This window comes from Myxine glutinosa, chromosome 4 (assembly GCF_964187855.1).
Source record: "Myxine glutinosa chromosome 4, kmMyxGlut1.1, whole genome shotgun sequence".
Lineage (NCBI taxonomy): Eukaryota > Metazoa > Chordata > Myxini > Myxiniformes > Myxinidae > Myxine > Myxine glutinosa.
In genome coordinates, this window is record NC_136264.1 from 40,361,990 (window position 1) to 40,386,496 (window position 24,507).

Consider the following 24,507-nt stretch of genomic DNA (forward strand, 5'->3'; position numbering starts at 1 on the left):
CTTTAATTCCCCCAAGACCCTTCAGACCACCAAGACCCCCAAAGACCCAAAATACCCTTCAAGGCCCTGAGGCTCAAAAAGACCCTAAATACCAAAAGACCCAAAACACCCCGAAGACCCAAAACACCCCGAAGACCCAAAACACCCCGAAGACCCAAAACACCCCATAGATCCAAAACACCCCGAAGACCCAAAACACCCCGAAGACCCAAAACACCCCGAAGACCCAAAACACCCCGAAGACCCAAAACACGCCGAACACCCAAAACACGCCGAACACCCAAAACACCCCGAACACCCAAAACACCCCGAAGACCCCAAAGACCCAATATACCCCGAAGACCAAAAAGACCCTGAAGACCAAAAAGATCCCAAAGACCCAAAAATACCCCGAAGACCAAAAATATCCTGAAGACCCAAAAGACCCCGAAGACCCTTAAAGATCAAGAATAACCAAAAGACACCGAAGACCCTTAAGAACCAAAAGCCTCTGAAGACACCAAAGACCCAAAAGACCCTGAAGACCCAAAACACCTCAAATACCCAAAATACCCTGAAAGGCCCAGAGGATCCAAAAGACCCTGAAGACCCAAATGGCCCTGAAGACCCAAAACACCATGAAACCCAAAAGACACCGAAATGGTCAAAGATGCCTACCCCTCTGAAACGACGTGTGGTGAGTCGCGCGGAGCGCGCCGAGTCACGCTAGTACTATTAATATACAGTTTATATCCTTCACATCATTTATACAATTTACACCATTTCTGTATCATTTATACCCTGTACACAACTTTACAATTTCCATCATTTATACCTCTTACACCGTTTATACCATTTATTCCACTTACATCAACAACAACAACAACAACAGGCATTTAAAGGCCATTTTCCCTGCTAGAGCGGGGGTTAGCCTTGCGGGCCCCATGACAATCTTCTCCATTTTGCCCTATTTTCTACATCTCCCCTTGTTAACCCCCTTGCCCGCATTTCTTCTTCCACCACCTTTAGCCAAGTCTTTCTCGGTCTTCCCCGTCCTCTACTTCCTTCTACATTCATTTCCATCATTCTTCTCAACCAGTCACTTTCATCCTTCCTCAACACATGACCAAACCATCTCAACCTGTTTCTCTTCACAGCATCCACCACAGGCTCTATTCCCATCATCTTTCGCGATTCATCATTTGTCTTCCTCTCTCTCAACGATACTCCGCACATCCACCGAACCATTCGCATTTCCACCCTTTCCAGCCTTCATTGCTGCTCTCCGTTCATTACCCATGTCTCGAACTTACAATCTCGAAATGACCCAGAGGACTTAAAAGACCGACAAGTCCCTGAAAAGCCAAAATACCCCAAAGACAACAAGACCCTTAAAGATCCAAAAGACCACTAAAACCCAAAAGACCCTTAAAGACCCTGAATACCCCGAAGACCCGAAGGACCCAAAGAACCTTAAAGACCGAAAAGAGCCAGAAGACCCAAAATATCCCGGTAATGAACCTTACATCATTGATACCAATTATGTTTTGTATACTAAGTCGAGGCTCGTGTAAGAGCGAACACATATAATGAAGGGAGCAGGAGACAATAGGGGAGAGAGAGAGGGAAGCACAACAACAGTGAAGGGAAAACAATGAAGAGAGTGTGGGAGTTTGTTCCAGAGTTTATTTATATAGTTTATACCGTGTACAACATTTGTACCATTTATATACACTTTATACCCTTTAAACCGTTTATACCATTGACACCATTTACACCATTTATTTAAAGATTATACCCTTTACACTCGTTGTACCATTTATATGTAGTTATACCCTTTATATCGTTCATACCATTTACACCGTTTATACCATTTATTACTTGCAAAATCGAAGATTTTTCAAGTATATTGGTCGGTTGCGTTTGTGGTTCTGTCTGTTTGTCTGTTTGTTTGTTTGTCTGTTTGTCACCGGCCTACAGGTCACAATTCTAAAGCGATCGTCACAACACTTCACCAAGTTGTATAGGTCGTCCCAATTGAGAAGGCTATTGATTTTGAGGTCAAAGGTCACCTGGAGGTCAAATTTCTAAAATCGCCATTTTAAATCCGATTGACTTGAAAATTGAATAACATTTGTATATTGAGTCAATAAATTGGAAAATTAACTATTTTTGAGGTCAAAAGGTCAAAGGTCAACTCAAGGTCAAATTAAAAAAGTCATCAATTTTCATCTAAAAAGCCGTCAATTCTGAACCGATTGACTTGAAAATTGAACAGCATTTGCATATCGAGTCACTAAATTGGGAAACATACTATTTTTGAGGTCAATCAGTCAAAGATCAACTCAAGGTCAAACTTCCAAAATCATCACTTTTCATCTGAAAAACCATCACTTTTCATCCTGTTGACCTGAGCTTTGATCAAGATCGTAAATTTTAATCTTCATGAAATGGACAATTTGCTGTAGCATTGGAAAACTTTTGGGGGGGGGGGCAGTTCAAACCAACTATTTTTGATGTCAAAAGGTCAAAGGTCAACTCTAGGTCAAACTTCCAAAATCATCAATTTTCACCTGAAAACCCATCAATTTTCATCCGATTGACTTGAAAATAGAACAGCATTTGTGTATTGCCTCACTGAATTGGGAAACCACCTATTTATAAGGTCAAAAGGTCAAAGGTCAACTCAAGGTCAAACTTCTAAAATCATCATTTTTCATCTGAAAAATCGTCACTTTTCTTCCTGTTGACCCGAGCTTTGATCAAGATCGTAAATTTTAATCTTCATGAAATGGACAATTTGCTGCATCAATGGAAAACTTTTTTTGGGGTGGGGGTGAGGAGGTGGATTTTGCAAGTATCGTCGTACGCATGACGTCTTCTTGTATTTTGTTTATTACTTTTACACCATTTATGCCATTTAGACCACTTACACTGTTTAGTCCATTTTTACCATTTATATATAGTTTATACCCTTCACTTCATTTATGCCATTTTCCACTGTTTCTAACATTTTTACAATTTATATGTTGTTTATACCCTTTAAACCGTTTGTACCATTTTCGTTGTTTATAACATTTATATATAGTTAATACATTTTACATCCCATATTTACCCTTTACATCATTTTTTACATTTATATATAGTTTATACCTTTTACATTTAATATATCTACCATATAAAACACTGTGTGTGTGTGTGTGTGTGTGTGTGTGTGTGTGTGTGTGTGTGTGTGTGTGTGTGTGTGTGTGTGTGTGTGTGTGTGTGTGTTTCTCCCTTCATTAGGCTAGGTTTTAAAGGCTTTGAGTTGTGCTTGAGGAGGGATTTAAGTGGGGGCTTTAAGGGGCAATCTTTGAACACGACTGTGTGTCAACCGGTTAAAAGACTCTGAGGACCCAAAATACCCCGAAGACCGAATGGACCCGAAACACCCAAAATGTCCTGTAGACTGTTAAGGACACAAAAGACCATGAAGAACCAGAAGACCCCAACGACCCAAAATACCCCGAGGATCCAAAAGAACCAAACAACCCCAAGGACCCAAATGACAGATGACCCAAAAATACCCCAAGGACTCAGAGGACACGCCAAGGACTCTGAAGATCTAAAATACCCCAAAGACACAAAAGACCCTGAAGACCCAATGGGCCCCAAATACCCTGAAGACCCCGAAGACACTGAAGACTATAAACGACTGTTAAAGACCCAAAATATTCCAAAGACCCCAAAAGGCCCCAAGATCCTTAAAGACCCAAAAGATCACGAAGACTCTAAAGACCCCGAAAATCCATAAACACCCTGAAGGCCCAAAATACCCCAAAGACCCTTAAATACCCTGAAGACCCCAAGGACCCAAATGACCCAGAGGACTTAAAAGACCGACAAGTCCCTGAAAACCCAAAATACCCCAAAGACACCAAGACCCTTAAAGATCCAAAAGACCACAAAATCCCAAAAGACCCTTAAAAACCCTGAATACCCCAAAGACCGAAAAGAGCCCGAAGACCCAAAAGATACCGGTTACTGAAAAGATTGAAAAGACCCAGAAGACCGAAAAGACCCCAAGCCCCAAAATATCCAAAAGACCCTTAAAGACCAATGAGACCTCCAAAAAACCCGAAGACCGAAAAGATCAAAAAGACCCAGAAGACTGAAAAGACCCTGTAGACCCTTAAAGACCTGAAAGACCCCAAACAATCCAAAATACCGAAAAGACCCCGGAGCCCCTTAAAGACCCCGAGGACCCAGTGGACCCCAAATTACTCCTAAGACACAAAAGACCCCAAGGACTCCGAAGACCCAAAAGAAGAGTAATTATGCCTCTTACATTGCAATTGTAGACGGTGGCTTGCAAAACTGAGCCTCAAGGTGGGTGTACAGAAGCAGTATTTTTTAAATCACAATAAATACAAGGAACAGGGAGGTGAAATTTGCTGCACGTGATGTGCAATTCTCGCAGAGTAAAACGAGTGTTCATTTACGTCAGTAGGATGTCTAATAAATAAAGATGATATAAGCACCCCTGACACGAGGCCCAGACTTCAGATTTTGGCATGCTCACGTGGCTGTACCGTCAAAAACTGTGCCAACACGTCATTTTTGACGGGCTTTATACTAGTACAGTACATATATAGTTTATAACTTTTACATCATATATTTACCCTTTACAACATTTATACCATCTACCATGTAAAATACAATGTAATTTTGTATGTTTATACAGATGTCTGTCCCCCTTCATAAGGGTAGGTTTTAAAGGCCAATCTTTTACCACGAATGTGTGTTCACTACAGTCTATTTTTGAGGATAAAACAATCTCGAAAAACATTTTCCATAAAAGAGTAATTATGTCTCTTCTATTGAAACTGTAGATGGTGGGCTGCAAACGAAGCCTCAAGGGTGGTGTACAGAAGCGTTTTTATGCCTCTGCAGACAAAGTCGGCGGAGGCATTATGTTTTTGGGTTGTCTGTCCGTACAGGCTGAACCTCGTTTTTCTCAGCAACCATATGTCCGATTGAGACAAAACTTTCAGCGTAAGAATAACACCCATGCAGAATGTTTTATAATTGTGACGTCATAGCTCATGTGGTACGGCAGCCATCTTGGATTAAAAGCAGATAATTAAAAAAATATTTCTTGGAAACCGCTTAATGGAAAATTTTTAAACTTGGCACATTGTCAAGTACTCCCAATGGGGAACAAAAGCATGATAATGATGACATCATAGGTGAAGTGGTATACCAGCCAAAAATGTTTTAATCTAATTCCTTATACTAAAAATCTGAAATTTCATGCACATGATCTATGAACCATTTGTATTGAAATATTACGTTTATGACATCATCGGTCACATGGTTTGACAGCCATATTGAATTGAACTAAAATATTAAATAATACTTGTACCCTACTGCAAAGCCGCAATGAGCCGGCGAAGCCAAAGCCTCTTGCCACTATTTTACCCATCACTATGGCATCAGTAGGTTGGGTAGTTGGTAGTAGGTAGGTGTAGTAGGTACCGTACCTAGTTCAAAATGACACCATTTGCATTCTGGATGAGATTAAAATTTATAAAACTTCCTTCTTGATTAATTCGGTGAATTCCGTCTCAACTTCGGATATTTCCGGCCGTGAAAAACTAACTCCTACGGTCGCGAGATTTCTAAAAAATAATTCTTCGTCAATTTTAGAATATTTGATGGCGTTTTCAGCCTCCGAAACGCGGTAATAAGCTTTTTTGAAATATTTTTTCAAATGCGCGAATCGCATTGGTTCCGGTGTTTGATGACGATTTTCATTTATTTTTTTTTTATTTTATTTTTTTTGTATACAGATTCGAGGCTCGTGAAAGAGCTAACATTTACCAAACAAACAAATCAAACAAACAAGCAAACAAAGTATATAAAAAGGGGAGCGGTCGACAAGATGGGGAGAGAAGGGGAGGAAGCACACAAACACAACATTTGAGAGCAGGGACATCAGGAGATGTGTGGGAGGGAGAGGGCCTGGGGGGAGGCAGGATAGGTATAAAACGCAAGGACACCAAGGACTTCCAGGAAAGAAGTCAAAAGTCACCTCAAACAAGCGTTACGCCTAGGTCCCCCGTCGGGGAAGTGATGTGAGTTGACAAAGTGGAACACGCAGAAAACATGCTATGATATAATATTTCGCTCACAAGGGTCAGACAAACATGGAGGCGGCCATCTTGGATTTTGACGTGGCGACCCAATTTTCAATAGCGTTCTTCCTTATGGCGAGATACACCCACACACCAGATTAGAAGTTGGTACTTCGCTTATTTTTCAAGATATTTCGCTCACAAGGTTCAGATATATATATGGTGGCGGCTGTCTTGGATTTTGACGTGGCGACCCAATTTTCAATAGCGTTCTTCCTTATGGCGAGATACACCCACACACCAAATTAGAAGTTGGTAATTTGCTTATTTTTCAAGATATTCATCTCACAAGTTTCAGACATACATGGCGGCGGCCATTTTGGCTTTTGACGTGGCGACCCGATTTTAAACAGCGTTCTTCCTTGTGCCTAGATACACCCACACACCAGATTAGACGTTGGTACTTCGCTTATTTTTCGAGATATTTCGCTCACAAGTTTCAGACATATATATTGTGGCGGCCATCTTGGATTTTGACGTGGCGACCAATTTTCAATAGCGTTCGTCCTTATGCCGAGATACAGCCACACACCAAATTAGAAGTTGGTACTTCGCTTATTTTTCAAGATATTCATCTCAGAAGGTTCAGACATACATGGCGGCGGCCATCTTGGATTTTGACGTGGCGACCGAATTTTCAATAGCGTTCTTCCTTATGCCTAGATACACCAAGATAACCAACCATTCATTGAAGATAACCAGGGCCCGTGGGGGCCCGGGGAAGGAGGTTGGTCTTAAAGTATTTTAATTACAAATTAGAGGTGCATAAGATTATGAATCAAAAAAAGACGTGTGAAACAAACTCCTATTGAACTTTTTCTCAATTTTTATGCATACTTCCGCATCCGCAAGATGGCGGCCTCCATGGAGCGATTTGGTTTTTGAAATATTTTTTCAAATCCTAGAATCTCATTGGTTCCGGTGTTTGGTGACGATTTTCGTTGAAGATACCCAGGGCCCTGCGGGCCCGGGGAACGAGGTTGGTTTTAAAGTATTTTAATTACAAATTAGAGGTGCATAAGATGGTGAATCAAAAAAAGACGGGTGAAACAAACTCCTATTGAACTTTTTCTCAATTTTTTATGCATACTTCCGCATCCGCAAGATGGCGGCCTCCCTTGAGTGATTTGGTGCGTCAAAGCTTGAAATTCTCAAAGGATCCATCAAAATCTGGTTTTTCAATGTAATACGTACGCGTTCATTCACAACACCGGCTTCGCCGGCTAATATCTCTGAAACCGCTCACCCTATTGATGCGAAATTTAACAAATATCATCTAACAGCACTGTTGCATATAGTTTGAAAATTATGTCATAGGCCACGTGGTTTGGCAGCCATCTTGGATAGAAAAACGAACCTTATCCGATCACATGAAACTTCACAAACGTGATCCCCTACGCATACATATGCAGAGTGATGGCATCTACCCGTTGTGGGACTATGCGGAGGCATATTGGCGACATAGTCGCATTGTTCTAGTTTTATATAACAATAAATACAAGGCACAGGGAGGTTGAATTTCGTGCAAGGAATGGGCAACACGTGCAGAGTAAAATGAGTGTTCATTTACATCAGTGGGATGTCTCATAAAGAAAGAAGATAGAAGCACACATGATGTTAGGCCGAGGCTTCAGACTTTGGCATGCTCACGAATGTACCCTCAAATAAACATGTCCAACCCATCATTTTTGACGGACTTCATATTGGCTTATATACAGTTTATACCTTTTACGTCACATATTTACCCTTTACATCATTTTTATCATTTATATATAGTTTATACCTTTTACATCATATATTTACCCTTTACATCATTTTTACCATTCATATATAGTTTATACCTTTTACATCATATTTACCATTTAAATATAGTTTATACCTTTTACATAATTTGTCCCATTTATGTGTACCAATAGTTTCTCCCCTTTACATCGTTTCAGCCTCGACATCGTATATGTACTCTTTACATCATTTATATATAGTTTATACCCTTGACATAGCTTCTACCATTTATATATAATTTATACCCTCGACATAGCTTATACTATTTATATATAATTTATACCCTTGACATAGCTTATACTATTTATATATAATTTATACCCTTTACATAGCTTGTACCATTTATATATAATTTATACCCTTGATATATAATTTATACCCTTTACATAGCTTTTACCATTTATATATAATTTATACCATTTATATATAATTTATACCCTTTACATAGTTTATACTCTTTATATATAACTTATACCCTTTATATATAACTTATACCATATATATAACTTATACCATATATATATATAACTTATACCATATATATATATAACTTATACCATATATATATAACTTATACCATATATATATAACTTATACCTATATATATATATATATATATATATATATATATATATATATATATATATATATATATATATATATATATATATATATATATACATATAATTTATACCCTTTACATATCTTGTACAATATATATATATAATTTATACCCTTTACATAGCTTATACCATATATATAAATATATATATATATATAATTTATACCCTTCAGATATAATTTATACCCTTCACATATCTTGTACCATAAATATATATAATTTATACCCTTTACATAGCTTATACCATTTATATTTATTTATATATATATATATATATATATATATATATATATATATATATATATATATATATATATATATATATAAATTATTTATACCCTTTGCATAGCTTACACCATATATATATATAATTTATATTTCCTTTATGTAGCTTATACCATTTATATATAATTTATACCCTTTGCATAACTTATACTATACTATATATATATATATATATATATATATATATATATATATATATATATATATATATATATATATACAGTATATATATATATATATACATATATATATATATATGGTATAAGCTATGTAAAGGGTATATATATATATATATATATATATATGGTATAAGCTATGTAAAGGGTATATATATATATATATATATATATATATATATATATATATATATATACCCTTTACATAGTTTATCGCATTTACAGTTTATGCCCTCTACACACCCTTCACCTTTCCATCCTTTACGCTAAGTATACCCTTCACTCAATTTACCCACAAAACTTTACATCACAGAGACCCAACATGCGATCCCACCTCCGAAAGCCAGGCACGCCCACTGAGCTCTGAGTCCTTCCGAGAATGCAGACCGCTGTGGGCGGGGCTTAAAGCACGTGCTGAACAAGGTCCAACTTGAGTCGCATGATCAAGGTACGAGTACAGACTCGACCAGTGGAATGGTGGAGGGCCTCGAGGCATGTACCAAATATTAGGGGCTAACCTGGAGCCCATAAGGTTGCAATCACTATGACTATATTTCTCTGTCCTTCAAGGTGTTCCAAAATCTTTCAATGCAACTCAACCTTGAGCCATGGAACCAATTAACAGAGAATAATCTCAAACGTTGTCAATCTTCTTGGGTCTATCACAGCCACTGCAGCTTGAAGGATGAGTCACTCCTTGTGAAGGATGCACAGCAAGAGAACCTTGTTTTGTGAAATTTTTTTATTAACAGACTACATTACAAATACATCCGAAGGGAGAAGAAAAAAAACCATCCAATGTCACACACAGGAGTTTATAGGCCATGACAACATTACTCAAAACATCTTTGGCCCATGTTCCCACACGACCCCGACGTACGTTCATTCTACATGGGCTTTACAGGAGCAGGGAAACAAAAAGATGGACAGAAGGAATGATACAAGTTTGGACGGGTGATGGGCGAAGGAAGGGAGTAGTTGCCGCCATGGCGAGAGAGCTGCGGCACAGGTTCCGAGACGACTACCCACAAGCGTTTTACAAAACCAGCTCCGCGTGCGATGGACAGTCTTCTCAACGGCTGGACTAAAAACCTCCCTTAAGACGTCGCAAAAAGCCGTCTCCAGCGGTTTAGAAAATAAATAGGTTCTATACAAAACCCTTTATAGAGCGAGTTAAAACTGTGTGGCTTCAAACTCAAGCTATGACGCAATGCGGTGCGGCAATTCCTTTTTGGGGGGGGGGGGGGGGTCTTTAAACGCGACTAAACCGACAAGACTACGTTGCAGCTCAGAGCCATGACGGTCAGAGACCGGCCACAGGAGGACAGACAAACGGACGGATGGAAGGACATGGGGAGGGGGCCCAGGAGGGTTATGGGAAGAATTTTCAGGCAGAATCTCCATTGTCATCCGTTTTTTGTTTCTTTTTGTCTCCCTCATCCTACGGAGGAGGAGGAGGAGAAGGGGGAGAGGGTGAAGAAGTTCTTTTATGACAAAAATACAAAAAAAAAGGATCACAAATCAGGTTTATGGGACGTCTAGTCTTGTGTGGAAATGGCAGAACTAGTGGATCTTCCAACCCCCTCCACCCACCCTTGAAAACTTGTACCCCCCCCCCCCCGCCCTCCCCTCTAAATGACCCATGTACCCACATCACACACCTCATTCTCTTCTGCTGAACGTTTACTCGAAAGGGGCTCATCTTCCTCATCGTCTTCTTCTTCCTCCTCCTCTTCCTCATCACCAGCTACACAACCAAGGATTGGGGGAGGAGGAAGAGGTGCAGCTTCAAGTTTAAAGGTCATGAAGGTTTCCCACGGTGATTATTTTTGTTGGTCAGTGAGGAAGCAGCCCTTCCCCTATCCCGGCTCAGCCAATGGACACCATGTTAAAGGAAACTAGCACGAGGGAAAAAGCTGCACAAATGAGGTACGACAGTTATCAAGGGAGGGGTAGGTGGGATGTTTCTGTGGACCAACAAGGAAAGGAAACCCGATTAAAGATTCAGCAAACAGTGGCTTGGAATGCTGGCATCTCAATGGCAGATAGACCGCCAATGTCAGCAGATGGGGCGTGGAACGGATGGGGGCGGGTTGGAGAGGGGGGCGTGCGCGAGCTGGTAGCCACAACCCATCAAATCCCAGAAATTGAGTCAAGGCAATACTGAGCACACTCGAGCAAACGTAACCCCTCAGGTGTGAAGTACACGACCCGTCACACATTCCCGATAGAAAATATACCCTCAAAAACGTTGGAATGTCAATCACGTGTCATAGAGACGATATATATTAAAATAAATAAATAATAAACAACAACAACAACAACAACAACAACAACAACAACAACAACAACAAATATATATATATATTAGAAAAAGTGATTACCATCCTCCTCAACATCGTCGTCGTCGACTTCTGCATTGTCTTCGGAATCGTTTTCTCCATTCTCATCCTGTGAGAAAGAAGTCCCTCAAAATCCGAGGCAACGACGATGTTTATCCACCATAGAGCCACATAAAATCTCCCTAAGAACCACCGACACCGCAGAAACGTTTACTCCCCCTCCTCTCCCCTCCCCTCCCTACACCTCCCTCCCCTCCCTCCCCTCCCAGGAACCACCGATACCTCTGCTCCGTTTGAAGGGGCGTCCGTGCTGTCTTCCTCCTCCACTGCTACATCCTTCTTCTTCTCCTTTTCCTTTTTATCCTGCGAATGTAGACAAACGGCACGTGAACACCAGGCATCAGCATATTCCTGAGCATTTGCATCGGAACTTGTCCGCACATCCCGAATCTGCCAATCGATACCACCGGAGACACTTAGAGCGGGCGGTAGGTACCACGTGCTCCGCGCCTTCACACTGCCATTCATTATACAGCTCGATGCTTCCAAGCACAGCAGGAAATGACATCACAAAGCGTTTCAAATTTCATTCCAAACAATCGTTTGCGAGGTGGGTCGAAACAACCAGCACCTTACCTGCCCACTATCGTCGTTGTTATTTTATTGTCGGGTGAGGCACTTTTTACCCAGGTAGCATGGAGCCGAGCGTTATATCAAGAGCACGGAATGTACCCAGCAAGCCTCGCCACGCGCCATGCCACGACGCCCTGCCAACCACCTGTCTCACCACGATCCGATGCCCGCTCCGCACACCTCGCTCCGACCCGGCTTGATATTGCAGCTTTTTTTTTGCATTTTAATAACAATGAACGTTCGACGAAATAAATAAGGGGTAATAATTGGCATCCACTCCCGGACCCCTCCGGGACTCCTCCCCACCCCCCCACGAACCACTTTCAGTGTCGAGTGGACGCGACCGTGATCGTTTCAAATAGCCTCGAAATGTTCAAGGAACCCTGGAGTAAGTTCACTTGTCAACAATGAGCTTAGGCGGTCTCCGCCCCTTGGATCGAGGTCGTCGCGGTTCGGAAAAAAAAAAAAAAAAACCGCCACCACGGTCACCCGCAAGATAGCGAACGTCGGAAAACCGTCCATGTGTCTGGCGGTGGGGACGAGGGGAGGAGGGACGCGAGGGGTTGGGTGTGGGGGCTGGGGGTCGATCCGTGCGATTCCAACACGAGTTTTGGGGTCGCAAAGCGATCCAGTCGTAATCCGGAGCGCGCAAACCGACGAAGGTGGGTGAACCAGGTGATGTGGGCCAGGTAGGACGTCGCGCGGTGTTCACCAAGCGCGATTGGGTGGGATCGGGCGAGGGTCGCAGGTTGCAGAAAGGAGGCGAAACTCCCGCGCATCGCAAACCGGAGAAGGGAAAAAAATAAAAAATGGGAAAGGCGTTCGGCGAGTGCGAAGCTGCGAGACTCGGGGTCATGACGCGCGCGCCGGACCCGCACAATCGGGTCACATCGCGCGGGCCGTTTTGGCGGGAAGCGGGACTTCAAAGCACCAACCACGCCGATCGTCCAGGACTCCGAGCTCGCGGTTTGACAACCGGCCGGTACGTACGGTTCGGAGCGGGGACGCCGAGGTACCCCCCGGAGAGCCCCGCGGGGCGGGTTCGAGGGTCCTTCGGGGGAATGGGATACGTGGGGACCGCCGTGTCACGCGACACCGTGGAGACCCAGCGGGAGAGACACGGCGAGTCCCGCGAATCGACTCGGGCGGGTTTCCCACGGCCGTAAAGTCCACAGGTCGACATGGCGAAGACGAAGCGAGTGGTCTCTCCCGAGAGCGGAGTGCAAATCGAAATAAATAAATAAACACGGAGCGATCGGCGAGCGCACGTTGAGCTCCGGACTCGAACTCCCGGTGCGAGACAATAAGAGAGCGATGTACCGGGGCTCGCGGCTGCTCCTCCTCTATCACACCTGAGCGCGACGGACGTCCACTACCTTGGTGGTGGTGGTGTCTTCGGGCGTCTTTTTTACTACCGTGTCTGCCATCTTCTTTGTTGAACTACTGTCGGGGGGGGAAAAAAACGCGGAAACTTGAAAAGGTATTTTCGGCCGGTCTTTGTCAAACGTTCAGACACCTCACGATTCGGACAGCGCACAGCTTATGTCGCGGCGCCGCGCCGAGCCTCCCTATTTATACGTCACGTGTCGCCAGTCCCTGATTCGCCGATTGGCTCCCGCCGGAGCGACGCGCACCTGATTGGCAGGGGATCCCGCATACATTAACGTGAATCGCCTCTCGGTCGCGGCCAATGGGCGCGGGACGGTTCGTCGAACTAGCGAATGGATTTATAAATTGAAGTTCGTGTCCCGTTCGCAAACGACCTCGCGATGTGAACAGAATCCGCAGGGATTGTCTGTAAAATGTCGCTACGGGTGTTGGAGTGGCGTGACCGCCGCACGCAGCTGTCGCTCCCTGGGTTCCGCGGGGGCGTGGTCGGGGGCGGTCCCATCGGGAAGTAACTGTGACTCAGGCTCCTCCCCAGGTCGATCTCATTACAATATGCTTATTTAATGTCTCCTTTTGATGTGTCATGTATATATTCCTGGTTCGGGGTTGGACAAGATTAACAAAAAGCAAATTTCCTGCACGTTAAACCGAATAAACGAATCCATCGATTCCCCTGCAAGCTGATCGTGTTTTAGTTATTATATAACGGGAGTTCTCGGTTTTATGGGAACCTCGACCTGAAAAACGCGCGCAATGTTCACTTAAAGCGGAAGATATTTGTTGGCCGAAGAGGAAGAATGTCTTTACGGACTGTCAGGAGATTCGCTCTTGATCGCCCCTCCCACTGCTTTACCGCCACGCCCACTGCATTGTCGTTCCTCCTCCTGCATTGCCGCCTCTCCCGCTGCCGTATCGGCTCCTCCCACCGTTCTATCGCTCCTCCCTTCGTTCTATCGCTCCTCCCATCGTTCTATCGCTCCTCCCACCGTTCAATCGCTCCTCCCACCGTTCTATCGCTCCTCCCACCACAAGTGCGTTTTCTTGTTTTTCCACGGTTCTTATTTATTATTTATACCATGAGTGCGATTCGACAGATAATTGGAGCACAGTTTGGCCACACCCCAAATGGAAGGTAAATGTACCAAATACATATGTGTGCACAAATCCTAGCCTTGCTCCTCCTTCTAACTAATAAATATAAAAAGTTTACGTCATTCCTTATATTTATAATGAACAATAAACGTTCCGTTTTGGTCTCGAATACATTGTTGCATTACCTTTCACCTGTGCAACACGGATGATGTGCCGTGGCCTCCTGAGCGGGGATTGAGTAATCTCGAAGGGGGTGGGGGGGGGGGGGGGGGGAGGAAGCCTCATGAGCTCATTTTACACGGAACATCCGCGTATCATGTCTGGGAGGTGTCAGCAGATGAAAAGGGATGCAAACGTCTTCGTGGAATAGCGCAGGAAATGACAATTAGTTTGACATACGAAAGTGTGAGGCTTTTTTTTTCTGGAATTGGAAAATAAATTATATAATTGAGGTGATCTCGTTATGCAAGAAATGATGAGTGATGAGAATGGTTTAACCAGGAATGTTGAAAGCTTTGCTGTTTAGTTCCCAAGTTTTTTTTTTTGTATACAAGGTCGAGGCTCCTGTAAGAGGTAACATTAATGACAAAAAACAAACGGACACATAAGACAAAATAAAGGGAGCGGGAGACAATATGGGGAGAGGGGGAAGCACACAAGTACAACATTTGAGAGCAGGGACATCGGGAGATCTGTGGGAGGGAGAGGGCTTGGGGGGAGGAGGCATGGGAAGGGGGTTGGGGGTGGGAGAGGTAAAAAAAACAAAAAAAACACATGGACACTGCTTCCAGGAAAGAAATTGGTATTTCAAAAAAAGTGGATCTGGGGTTAATTAACGGGGGTAGAAAAGATCAAGGTTTTGGATGGGGGAAGATAAGAGATGGCGGTGAACAGCTGTTTTAAAGACCTTCAGGGAGGAGTGGGATTGAAGAGAGTGAGGGAGTTTGTTCCAGAGGCCGGAGAAAAGAGGAATGAAAGAGTGAAGGTGAGCAGAGTCTTGAATTTGTCAGTTTCACCAGAAGAGGGTTGCTGGCAGATCTTGTGTGTCCTGTAGGAGTATTTGGCGGACAGAGCACAGACAGAGCTGGGGGGGGGGGGGGGGATAGGCCGGAGAGGAGTCGGTAGAAGACAGGAGGTTAAATATCTTCAGGAGTATGTAAAATAAATATACCTGGTCAGGTTATAGGTGTCAGGTATTTCCACGTCAGCGCACCGTCTTCATTTCCGCGCGAAGTCACATCACTCGGGCGGTGACGTCATACAAACCGAGCTGTCGATGTATTTATTGTTCCCAGCAGGTAATTGGGAATCATACGTCCTTTGATGAAGATCAAGGTATATTTCATCATCAGGTGTCATACGTGCCCCTTCCAGAGCTTCGTTGCTGCTGAAGGAGTTCCTCGGCTTCAATCGTGGTCGGATCGCCATTCCGACTCAGGAAGACGGAAGGCATTTAGAATTTGCTCAGGGTGCCGGAGATAACTCACCTACTCTTCACCAAGGACAATGTGGGATCTTTACCGTGTACCAACTCATGCGGACACAGATTGCCCAGTTTAACGTCCATCCGAGGTACGACACACATCGATGAATCACCCCACCTGTGCAACACCGGGACGGCAGTTTATACCTGGCTGCACAGCTTGGAGACGATTGAGCGCACGTACCTCCAGACTCCAGATCATCCTGCCAGCCGATGGGAAATTTAGAGAAGCGTTTCACTTTAGTACATAGCGATAGGAGCAGTTAGTGGAAAATGTTTGGAGGTGACAAATCGAGTAAAAATAGGGGTACAGGGCTGTTAGCTTTATCCCAGGGATGGTGGAAACCTTCCAGACACCGACACAGGTATCGGAGGTAATATAATAGAGGAATTAGCTAATTAGGCTATCTTGTGTTATACCGTGCGCCCATTTTGAGATTTGGTGTCAGTTCGTTTGAAGATGTATGAATTGGTCTTATTGGTGGAGGCATCTCATTATGTATGGTCGTGCCCATTCGAGAAGCTTTTTCATATGTCCTCGTGTCATTGTTGAGGCGCAAGTCCAGTCGTGGCAGAAGAGTTGTCTTCTTCTTCAGTGGTTGGGTGTGGGTTCGATTTCCATGGCTGCTTACCTTCACCAACCTGCACTCCATTTGTGGTGAGTTTGCCCGATACTCCTCGACGGGTGTTGTCTGGTGTTGGCTTATCGGTTAAGATGGCTGCCTTAAGATCTTAGGGTCTTGAGTTTCAGCCCCTGTCGTTCCATTAAATAACACCAGGTGGGTGACTCAGCCTGTCATCCTTCCGACGTTGGTAAAATGAGGACCAGCTTTCTGGAAGCAGCGGCACAGCCTTGCTTCCAGAAATGATGCAACCAGCAGCCACTGGCTGCATACGACTATATATTTTTACGGCTATTATGTTTTTGGTTTGTCCATCCGTCCGTCCGTCCGTCCGGGCTAAACCTCGTTTTTCTCAGCAACCACATGTCCGATTGAGACAAAACTTTCAGGGTAGGAGTGACACCGATGCAGAATGTTTTTGCGATAATTGTGACGTCATAGGTTACGTGGTATGGCAGCCATCTTGGATTAAAAGCAAATCATTAAAAAAATATTTCTCGGAAACCGCTGAATGGAAACATTTGAAACTTGGCACATTGTAAATTACTCCCAATGGGGAACAAAAGCATGATAATGATGACATCATAGGTGAAGTGGTATACCAGCCAAAAATGTTTTAATCGAACTCCTTATCTTCAAAATCTGAAATTGCATGCACTTGGTCTATGACCCATTTGTATTGAAATATTAAATTTATGACATCATTGGTCACATGGTTTGGCAGCCATATTGGATTGAAGGAAAATAGTAAATAATTATATCTCTGAAACCGCTCACCCTGTCGATGCGAAATTTTACAAATATCAAACATTACTGTTGCATATTGTTTGAAAATGATGATGTCGTAGGTCACGTGGTTTGGCAGCCATCTTGGATAGAAAAACGAACCTTATCCGATCAACACGAAACTTCACAAACGTGATCACCTACCCATACATATGCAGAGTGCACATTTTTAAAGGTCATATGTCATGTGGTATGGCAGCCATATGAGCTTGAAAGGCGATATTTTAAAAATTTCCTTCCGGAGATAACTCACTTTGTTTATTTTTAGGACAGTGAACGATGGCATCTACCCGTTGTGGGACTATGCGTAGGCATATTGGCAATACAGTCGTATTGTTCTAGTTATTAATGTTTTTTTATTGATGTAAATTCTCTATATATCGTAATTCCGAAGTGTCACACCCGTATAATGCGTAGTTGAGTAGTAATCCAGTAATGCCACCTTGGACCGATTTGCTGCATGACAAGATGGTAGAAATCAAAGTAATGAATGTCTGTGACAACTCCAACTGTGACAAATGTCACAATTGGAGTTGCATGCGAGTCTCGGGGCATGGGGGCTGAAAGGGGGGGGGGAGGGGACATGAAACTGGTACTGTTAATAATAGAAGAGCTCAGGATGGAAAGCTGAAACTCTGCACAAGTGATGCAAGGTATCTCGGCATGTGTTCTGTAAGTGATAGGAAAGTACACAGATTGCCAGAAAACCTTGAGTACCTTGAACATGAAAACCTGAAAAACCTTAAAAGTACCCTTAAAACCTCGAGAACATTCAGGATGATCAGTCCAAGTGTGCGGTGTCACGGCATCATGAACTTCAACAGTGAAGCATGGAGGATGATCAGTCCAGGTGTGCGGTGTCACGGCATCATGAACTTCAACAGTGAAGCATGGAGGATGATCGGTCCAGGTGTGCGGTGTCACGGCATCATGAACTTCAACAGTGAAGCATGGAGGATGATCAGTCCATGTGTGCGGTGTCACGGCATCATGAACCTCAACAGTGAAGCATGGAGGATGATCATTCCAGGTGTGGGGCTGCATCTTCACCGACAGTGCCAGTGTATGATTGATATACACCAAATCAGTGTCACCCTAACAGTTCATCAATACAGGTAGACTGCCAACGATCACACCGATCACTCGGGAACACAACTCATCTGGGGTGAAAATTCATCTTCCTGCGAGACAACGACTTGAAGCATACGGCAAGTAGGTTAAAAATTACAAAAGGATCACTTATCGCAACCCTGGTTTCACCTGCACAAAATCCACCGTTGAGGACCATTGAGACAGAGACAGTCAGAGCTCGTACAGAAAAGGAGAAGGTTAAAGGGTGACCGAGCAGGTGTCGTAGAGGAGGATTAGTTAAGGTAAGCCTATACTGCGCAGACGACATGACTTGTTGAAACGAAACAATGAAGCCCCAGGAGGAGGTGATTCCACAAGTGGGACAAAAGAGGAACTAAGGGGTGTGAGCGAGCACACCGCCTGGACTTTGGACGTGTGAACGGAAGAGGACGAGTTTGCCGGATGAACCTGTTTATCTTGGAAGATCTGCAGAGGGAGGAGGGTTGAAAAAGAATCTATATATAAATCGGAATCCTATTAAAGTGTTTCAAATGAACATTTTATCGAATTGTCGAATGTCCTCCCCATTCGTCAGGTCAAAGGACTTTGATGTCCTCGAAAGTGCGCTAATTTTGGGTTAAAATAATGATTGATATTAGTTGGAGCTAGTTAAGTTATCGTAGATTGAACACTCTATCGGAGCCAAACCGTGGACGTCAACACGAATTCCAGGTGGGAAAGACGGGTGGATGACCTCTTTGAAACCGAGAGATTCACAAAAGTATATACTCGTGGTTTCATAAAAGGAGGTTAAACCTGCCTTTGTGACTTCTGGAAATGAAATATCTGAGTTCAAGATTTTGTCAATTTTGTACCTTGCGGGGTGCTGCATTGTGGAGCATGCAGTGCTCTAAAGAAGGGGCGAACGTGGTGAGTGTTGAGGGGTTTATCTCGTGTGAATTAATCCTGGAACTGGAATCGTTCGACTAATTTAAAAAGCAAAGAAAAACTTGCTTTCACGCCCTTGTCCGTCCTTTCGCCATTTTGGCGCGCCTTTCCGCGATTCAAGCATTTATAATATGGCGCGCAAAAATGGCGGGACACAAGTCTAAACATAATTAACGAAATTCAGGCTGAATGGGGCATCGAGAGAATCGGTTTGTGAGTGCAGTGGGTCCTGATACTTTACGAGCCATGAAACTTGTGTTCAAACGGCAAGCGCTAACACTAACAACCCCATTCTTCTCACAATACGAACGTATTTACATGGAATTTTACATTGAGCGGTGTATAAGCCACAACTTTAGGACTATCGATAGAGCGAGCTTCCACTTTCCCTTTAGTAAAATGAAAACATGCAAAATTATTGGAGAGAAAAAGTTAGTCATTTATTGTATTTACATCGACAAAAAATATAATGCAAGTCATAATCACTTTTAACCCCCCACCCCCACTTTTCCTATCTATTTTTCTGACTGGAGTATTTAAATGGAATTATATTAGACGATTTTTTTCTTCTTTATCAATGACGATGTTTGTGCAAATTCGCATAAGTAATTAGGCGGTGTATGAGGTCAGACGTGCTGCCGGTGAGGGTGATCTCTCATTGTTTCTATGCAATAATTGTTTCATAATAATATACATTTACCTGTTCATTATTACAATGGAGTACCTTAGAAATGTTGCAGCTGTTAAACGTAGTCGATATGTGAAACAACAACAATAATAAAAAAGAGAAATAAAACAAAGGCAAGGTTGGTTTTTTAAAAGTTATTTATAAAGAAGAAGAACATTATTGCAAAAAGCAATTGCGTGTGGCCATTAGAAGTCATTAATTCGGTGAGTGGCTTTGGGAGATTGCATTAATATATTATGACGCTTTGCAGTTAAAGCGAGCGATATGCCAAAAGTAGCACACAAAAGGCTCAGACTCTCCCTATACGGGCTTGGATGTGACGCCGCGGAGCCCCTCGAGGGAGGTTGTTGATGGGTTAATGAGTTAAAATGTAACTTGTTCAGTTTGTACTCTGAACGTTTGGCTGGTGTGTGTGTGTGTGTGTGTGTGTGTGTGTGTGTGTGTGTGTGTGTGTGTGTGTGTGTGTGTGTGTGTGTGTGTGTGTGTGTGTGTGTGTGTGTGTGTGTGTGTGTGTGTGTGTGTACGTGTGTACGTGTGTGTATATGTGTACACGTGTGTTTGTGTGTGTGTGTGTATGTGTACACGTGTGTGTGTGTGTGTACTCGTGTACTCAACATTGACCGCGTTTTATCTCTGCTTTGTAATAAACTGTAAAGATTCGCTTTGTACGGAACACACCGAGTTTGAATTAATAATGAGGGAAAGTTAAAAAGGGCTTTTAGATTTACTAGTACTGAGCACACACTCTTGTCCGTGTGAAAATGGATTGGTTTAAAGACCAAACCTGGGGATAAGTTCAAGAAACTTTTTATTTTTGTATTTTCCTGTCTTACATTACATGTAGTTAGTTCATAAACACCTTAAGCTTGCCTCATCAGCATCTTCGTCTGTGCCTTGGGGTTTACTCGTCTGTGCCTTGGGGTTTACTCGTCTGTGCCTTGGGGTTTACTCGTCTGTGCCTTGGGGTTTACTCGTCTGTGCCTTGGGGTTTACTCGTCTGTGCCTTGGGGTTTACTCGTCTGTGCCTTGGGGTTCCTTGTCTGTGCCTTGGGGTTCCTTGTCTGTGCCTTGGGGTTCCTTGTCTGTGCCTTGGGGTTCCTTGTCTGTGCCTTGGGGTTCCTTGTCTGTGCCTTGGGGTTCCTTGTCTGTGCCTTGGGGTTCCTTGTCTGTGCCTTGGGGTTCCTTGTCTGTGCCTTGGGGTTCCTTGTCTGTGCCTTGGGGTTCCTTGTCTGAGCCTTGGGGTTTACTCGTCTGAGCCTTGGGGTTTACTCGTCTGTGCCTTGGGGTTTACTCGTCTGTGCCTTGGGGTTTACTCGTCTGTACCTTGAGGTTTACTCGTCTGTGCCTTTGGGTTCCTTGTCTGTGCCTTGGGGTTCCTTGTCTGAGCCTTGGGGTTCCTTGTCTGTGCCTTGGGGTTCCTTGTCTGTGCCTTGGGGTTCCTTGTCTGAGCCTTAGGGTTTACTCGTCTGAGCCTTGGGGTTTACTCGTCTGTGCCTTGAGGTTTACTCGTCTGTGCCTTGGGGTTTACTCGTCTGTGCCTTGGGGTTTACTCGTCTGTGCCTTGAGGTTTACTCGTCTGTGCCTTGGGGTTCCTCGTCTGTGCCTTGGGGTTTACTCGTCTGTGCCTTGGGGTTCACTCGTCTGTGCCTTGGGGTTTACTCGTCTGTGCCTTGGGGTTTACTCGTCTGTACCTTGAGGTTTACTCGTCTGTGCCTTGGGGTTTACTCGTCTGTGCCTTGAGGTTTACTCGTCTGTGCCTTGGGGTTCCTCGTCTGTGCCTTGGGGTTTACTCGTCTGTGCCTTGGGGTTCACTCGTCTGTGCCTTGGGGTTCACTCGTCTGTGCCTTGGGGTTCACTCGTCTGTGCCTTGGGGTTCACTCGTCTGTGCCTTGGGGTTCACTCGTCTGTGCCTTTGGGTTTACTCGTCTGTGCCTTGGGGTTCACTCGTCTGTGCCTTGGGTTTTACTCGTCTGTGCCTTGAGGTTTACTCGTCTGTGCCTTGGGGTTTACTCGTCTGTGCTTTGAGGTTTCCACATCTATAATCACCTCTGCCCCTGCAGGTGGATGAAGACGTTGTTGAATGTATGTATGAGAGATGGGTCTTTTTCCGAAGAGTGAAGGACAGGGTTAATTGTGCCCATATGGAAGGGGAGGAGGATGTTAGGGATGTTCCGGGGAAGTACAAGGGCATTACACTCCTTAATCATGTCATGAAGGTGCTGGAGAGGGTTCTGGAAGGGAGGATAAGGAAGAGTGTGGAGAAGGAGATTGGAGAAGAGCAGCAGGGCTTTAGAAAGTGTCGGGGAAAGACAGATGGGATGTTTGTGCTGAGACAGCTGGTGAAGAAGGTGTAGGTGCAAGGTGAAATGGTATTCGGATTTTTGGATCTGGAGAAAACCTATGACACTGTCCCGAGAGAGGTGGTGAAACTGAAATGGATGGGGGTGCCAGAGGCAGAAGTTAGGTTGGTGGAATGGATGTAGGGCAAAGGGGGGCATTAGGCTCCACTACATTGTAAATGCATTATATTTACCTTCAAGATTTACAATGTAGTGGAGCCTAATGCCCCCCTTTGCCCTACAAGCAAACGAAGGGTGGAGTTTTGGTTGGTCCTGTGGTGTCGGAGGAGTTCATTGTGAACATCAGTTTGAGGTAGGGAAGCACTTTCAGCCCACTCATGTTTATCATGGTGATGGAGCTGGTAAGCCGGAAGGGAAACATGAAAGGTATTCTGCTGAGGTTATTGTATGCAGACAATTTGGTTGTTGTTTTGGAGAGTGGGCGGGAGATGCAGGAAGTACTGGAGTGGAAGGAGACATTTGAGAAACATGGGCTGATGATGAGCCTGGAGAAGACGGAGGTGATGTGGGTCGGGCAGCAGAGGAAAAAAAAAAAAGGAATATCAGGTTAGAGGGGAAGGAGCTCGGACAAGGAAATAGGTTTGAGTCTCTAGGTGGAACAGTGACAGGGGATGGCATGTCAGAGGCAGAGGTGCGGAGGAGGATTCAGGTGGGTTGAATGCATAGAGGAGTGTGGCGGGTGGAGGGTGTAATGGCAGACAGAAAGATTTCAAGGAGATTGAAAGGAAAGTCTCTGATATCGTGCCAAAAGGTGGCATACATTTACAGTCTGGGGACAATGGCACTGACACAGAGACCTCAACAGTGGCTGCAGGTTTGAGAGAACAACTGGGTAAGGAGGATTGCGGGAGTGAAGAGCGTGGATAGAAGGAGAATGGATGAACTGTGGGAGGAGATTTGTGTGCAGATGAGCTTGACGGGGAGATTGGCGAAATGCCGGCTGAGATGGGCTGGACACTTGGTGCGGATGGGGGAAGAGACAATGGCAAGGAGAGCGGATAGGTTGAGGGGTACCAGGTAGGAGGAAAATATCTTGACCACGGTTGAGATTTGAGGATTGTGTGAAGAGGGATTTCATTAAGGTGGTGGTGGTTGGAGAGTGGAGAGAGTTGGCTGAGGACAGAGGGGAGTGGAGGAGTTTCGTAGTCAATGCAGGGCAGGAGCTTGGTGCCATCGGACCTCACCCCTTATAAAAGGAAGAGGAGGAGAACAACTATCTGTTTGTTTGTCTGTAAGCAGGACATCTCAAAAGGTTGTGGCCGGATTTGGACAGAACTTTGTGGAAAGGTTGGTGTGTGACGAGGAAGAATTTATTTGATTTTGGTGAAGATCAAGATCCGGATTTGGATCTGAGAATTTTAAAAGTGATTCTTAATCATTGAGAGTTGGGGGCCAAAAACGATATATAGCATGATGTTTCAAAAAGTTGTGGGTGAGTTATGCCAAAACTTGGTGGATGCATTGGTTAGGTGACAGGAACAAGCTGATTAGATTTTGCTTGAAGTCGGATGCAGATCAGGCATATCATTTGTATACGAAACATAAACTGTTCAGCCTGGCGGAGGTATACGCTCTACCGAGTGACTTTCTGGTTTGAGGTGTCTTCATCAATACATTAAGGAGTTGACTTTTCCTTTTTAGGACCATGGTGTTCTCTCAGTTGAACTTTGAAACTCCCTTAGCAGAGCCATTGGGCGTTTGAGCATGTCGTGCTGTACTCCCCAGTGCTCTACTGTGCTCTCATCGTTAACCTGGCAAGTGGTTGAATGCCATTGTGGAAACACTAATTGCTTGTTCTGTAACTCGCTTTGCAGTCATGAGCAAGTCTTGGTCCTCTGGCAGGAGTCATGCGGAAGCTGAGGATGGTAAGAATACTTCTACTTTCGTTCAAAACCTTTAGGATCTGCGTTTTCTTTGGAATTATTTGTTTATTTGCAGTTCCGAATATAAAACAAAGTTGTATTTAAATTTAACAAAATTTCCTGAAACATTTGGTTTAGTGTTGCTTGGTCCATTAACTAACTCGTGGGTAAAGAACAAGAGGGACTTTTAATATGAGAAAACATAATTAA

General features: G+C 43.9%; 3 protein-coding genes across 4 annotated transcripts in view; 1 reads left to right on the forward strand and 2 right to left on the reverse strand.

Annotated features, from left to right (window-relative positions):
* The window catches only part of LOC144891699 (uncharacterized), a 1,187,956-nt gene that overhangs the window by 1,144,652 nt on the left and 18,797 nt on the right, over positions 1 to 24,507 (reverse strand). The gene's annotated exons all lie outside the window — the stretch shown is intronic.
* LOC137424603 (uncharacterized) lies at positions 9,745 to 13,872 on the reverse strand. 2 transcript variants are annotated; one of them, XM_068112219.2, is made up of 5 exons: positions 13,372 to 13,872; positions 11,645 to 11,725; positions 11,405 to 11,471; positions 10,682 to 10,767; positions 9,745 to 10,461 (listed from the first exon to the last, which is right to left on the reverse strand). In XM_068112219.2, exons 1-5 carry the CDS (start codon positions 13,420 to 13,422, stop codon positions 10,408 to 10,410), a joined length of 339 nt encoding a protein of 112 aa, XP_067968320.1. In that variant the 5' UTR covers positions 13,423 to 13,872; the 3' UTR covers positions 9,745 to 10,407. The 2 variants fall into 2 exon arrangements, with proteins under 2 accessions (XP_067968320.1, XP_067968319.1); XM_068112218.2 differs by having other exon boundaries at positions 13,348 to 13,556.
* The window catches only part of LOC137424608 (putative oxidoreductase YteT), a 395,833-nt gene continuing 391,703 nt past the window's right edge, over positions 20,378 to 24,507 (forward strand). Inside the window, 2 exon segments of the mRNA XM_078775648.1 lie at positions 20,378 to 20,418; positions 24,250 to 24,300. Of these exon segments, the coding sequence (XP_078631774.1) occupies positions 24,252 to 24,300 (49 nt within the window). The 5' untranslated portion in view covers positions 20,378 to 20,418; positions 24,250 to 24,251.

What these genes read in the sequence shown, in the direction of transcription:
- LOC137424603 (XM_068112218.2), bottom strand. Translation starts at nt 13,422, where the DNA reads ATGGCAGACACGGTAGTAAAAAAGACGCCCGAAGACACCACCACCACC. An exon ending in TGGACGTCCGTCGCGCTCAG is followed by an intron (nt 11,726 to 13,347) that starts GTGTGATAGAGG and finishes CTACATTCGCAG; the next exon opens with GATAAAAAGGAAAAGGAGAA. An exon ending in CCCCTTCAAACGGAGCAGAG is followed by an intron (nt 11,472 to 11,644) that starts GTATCGGTGGTT and finishes TCTTTCTCACAG; the next exon opens with GATGAGAATGGAGAAAACGA.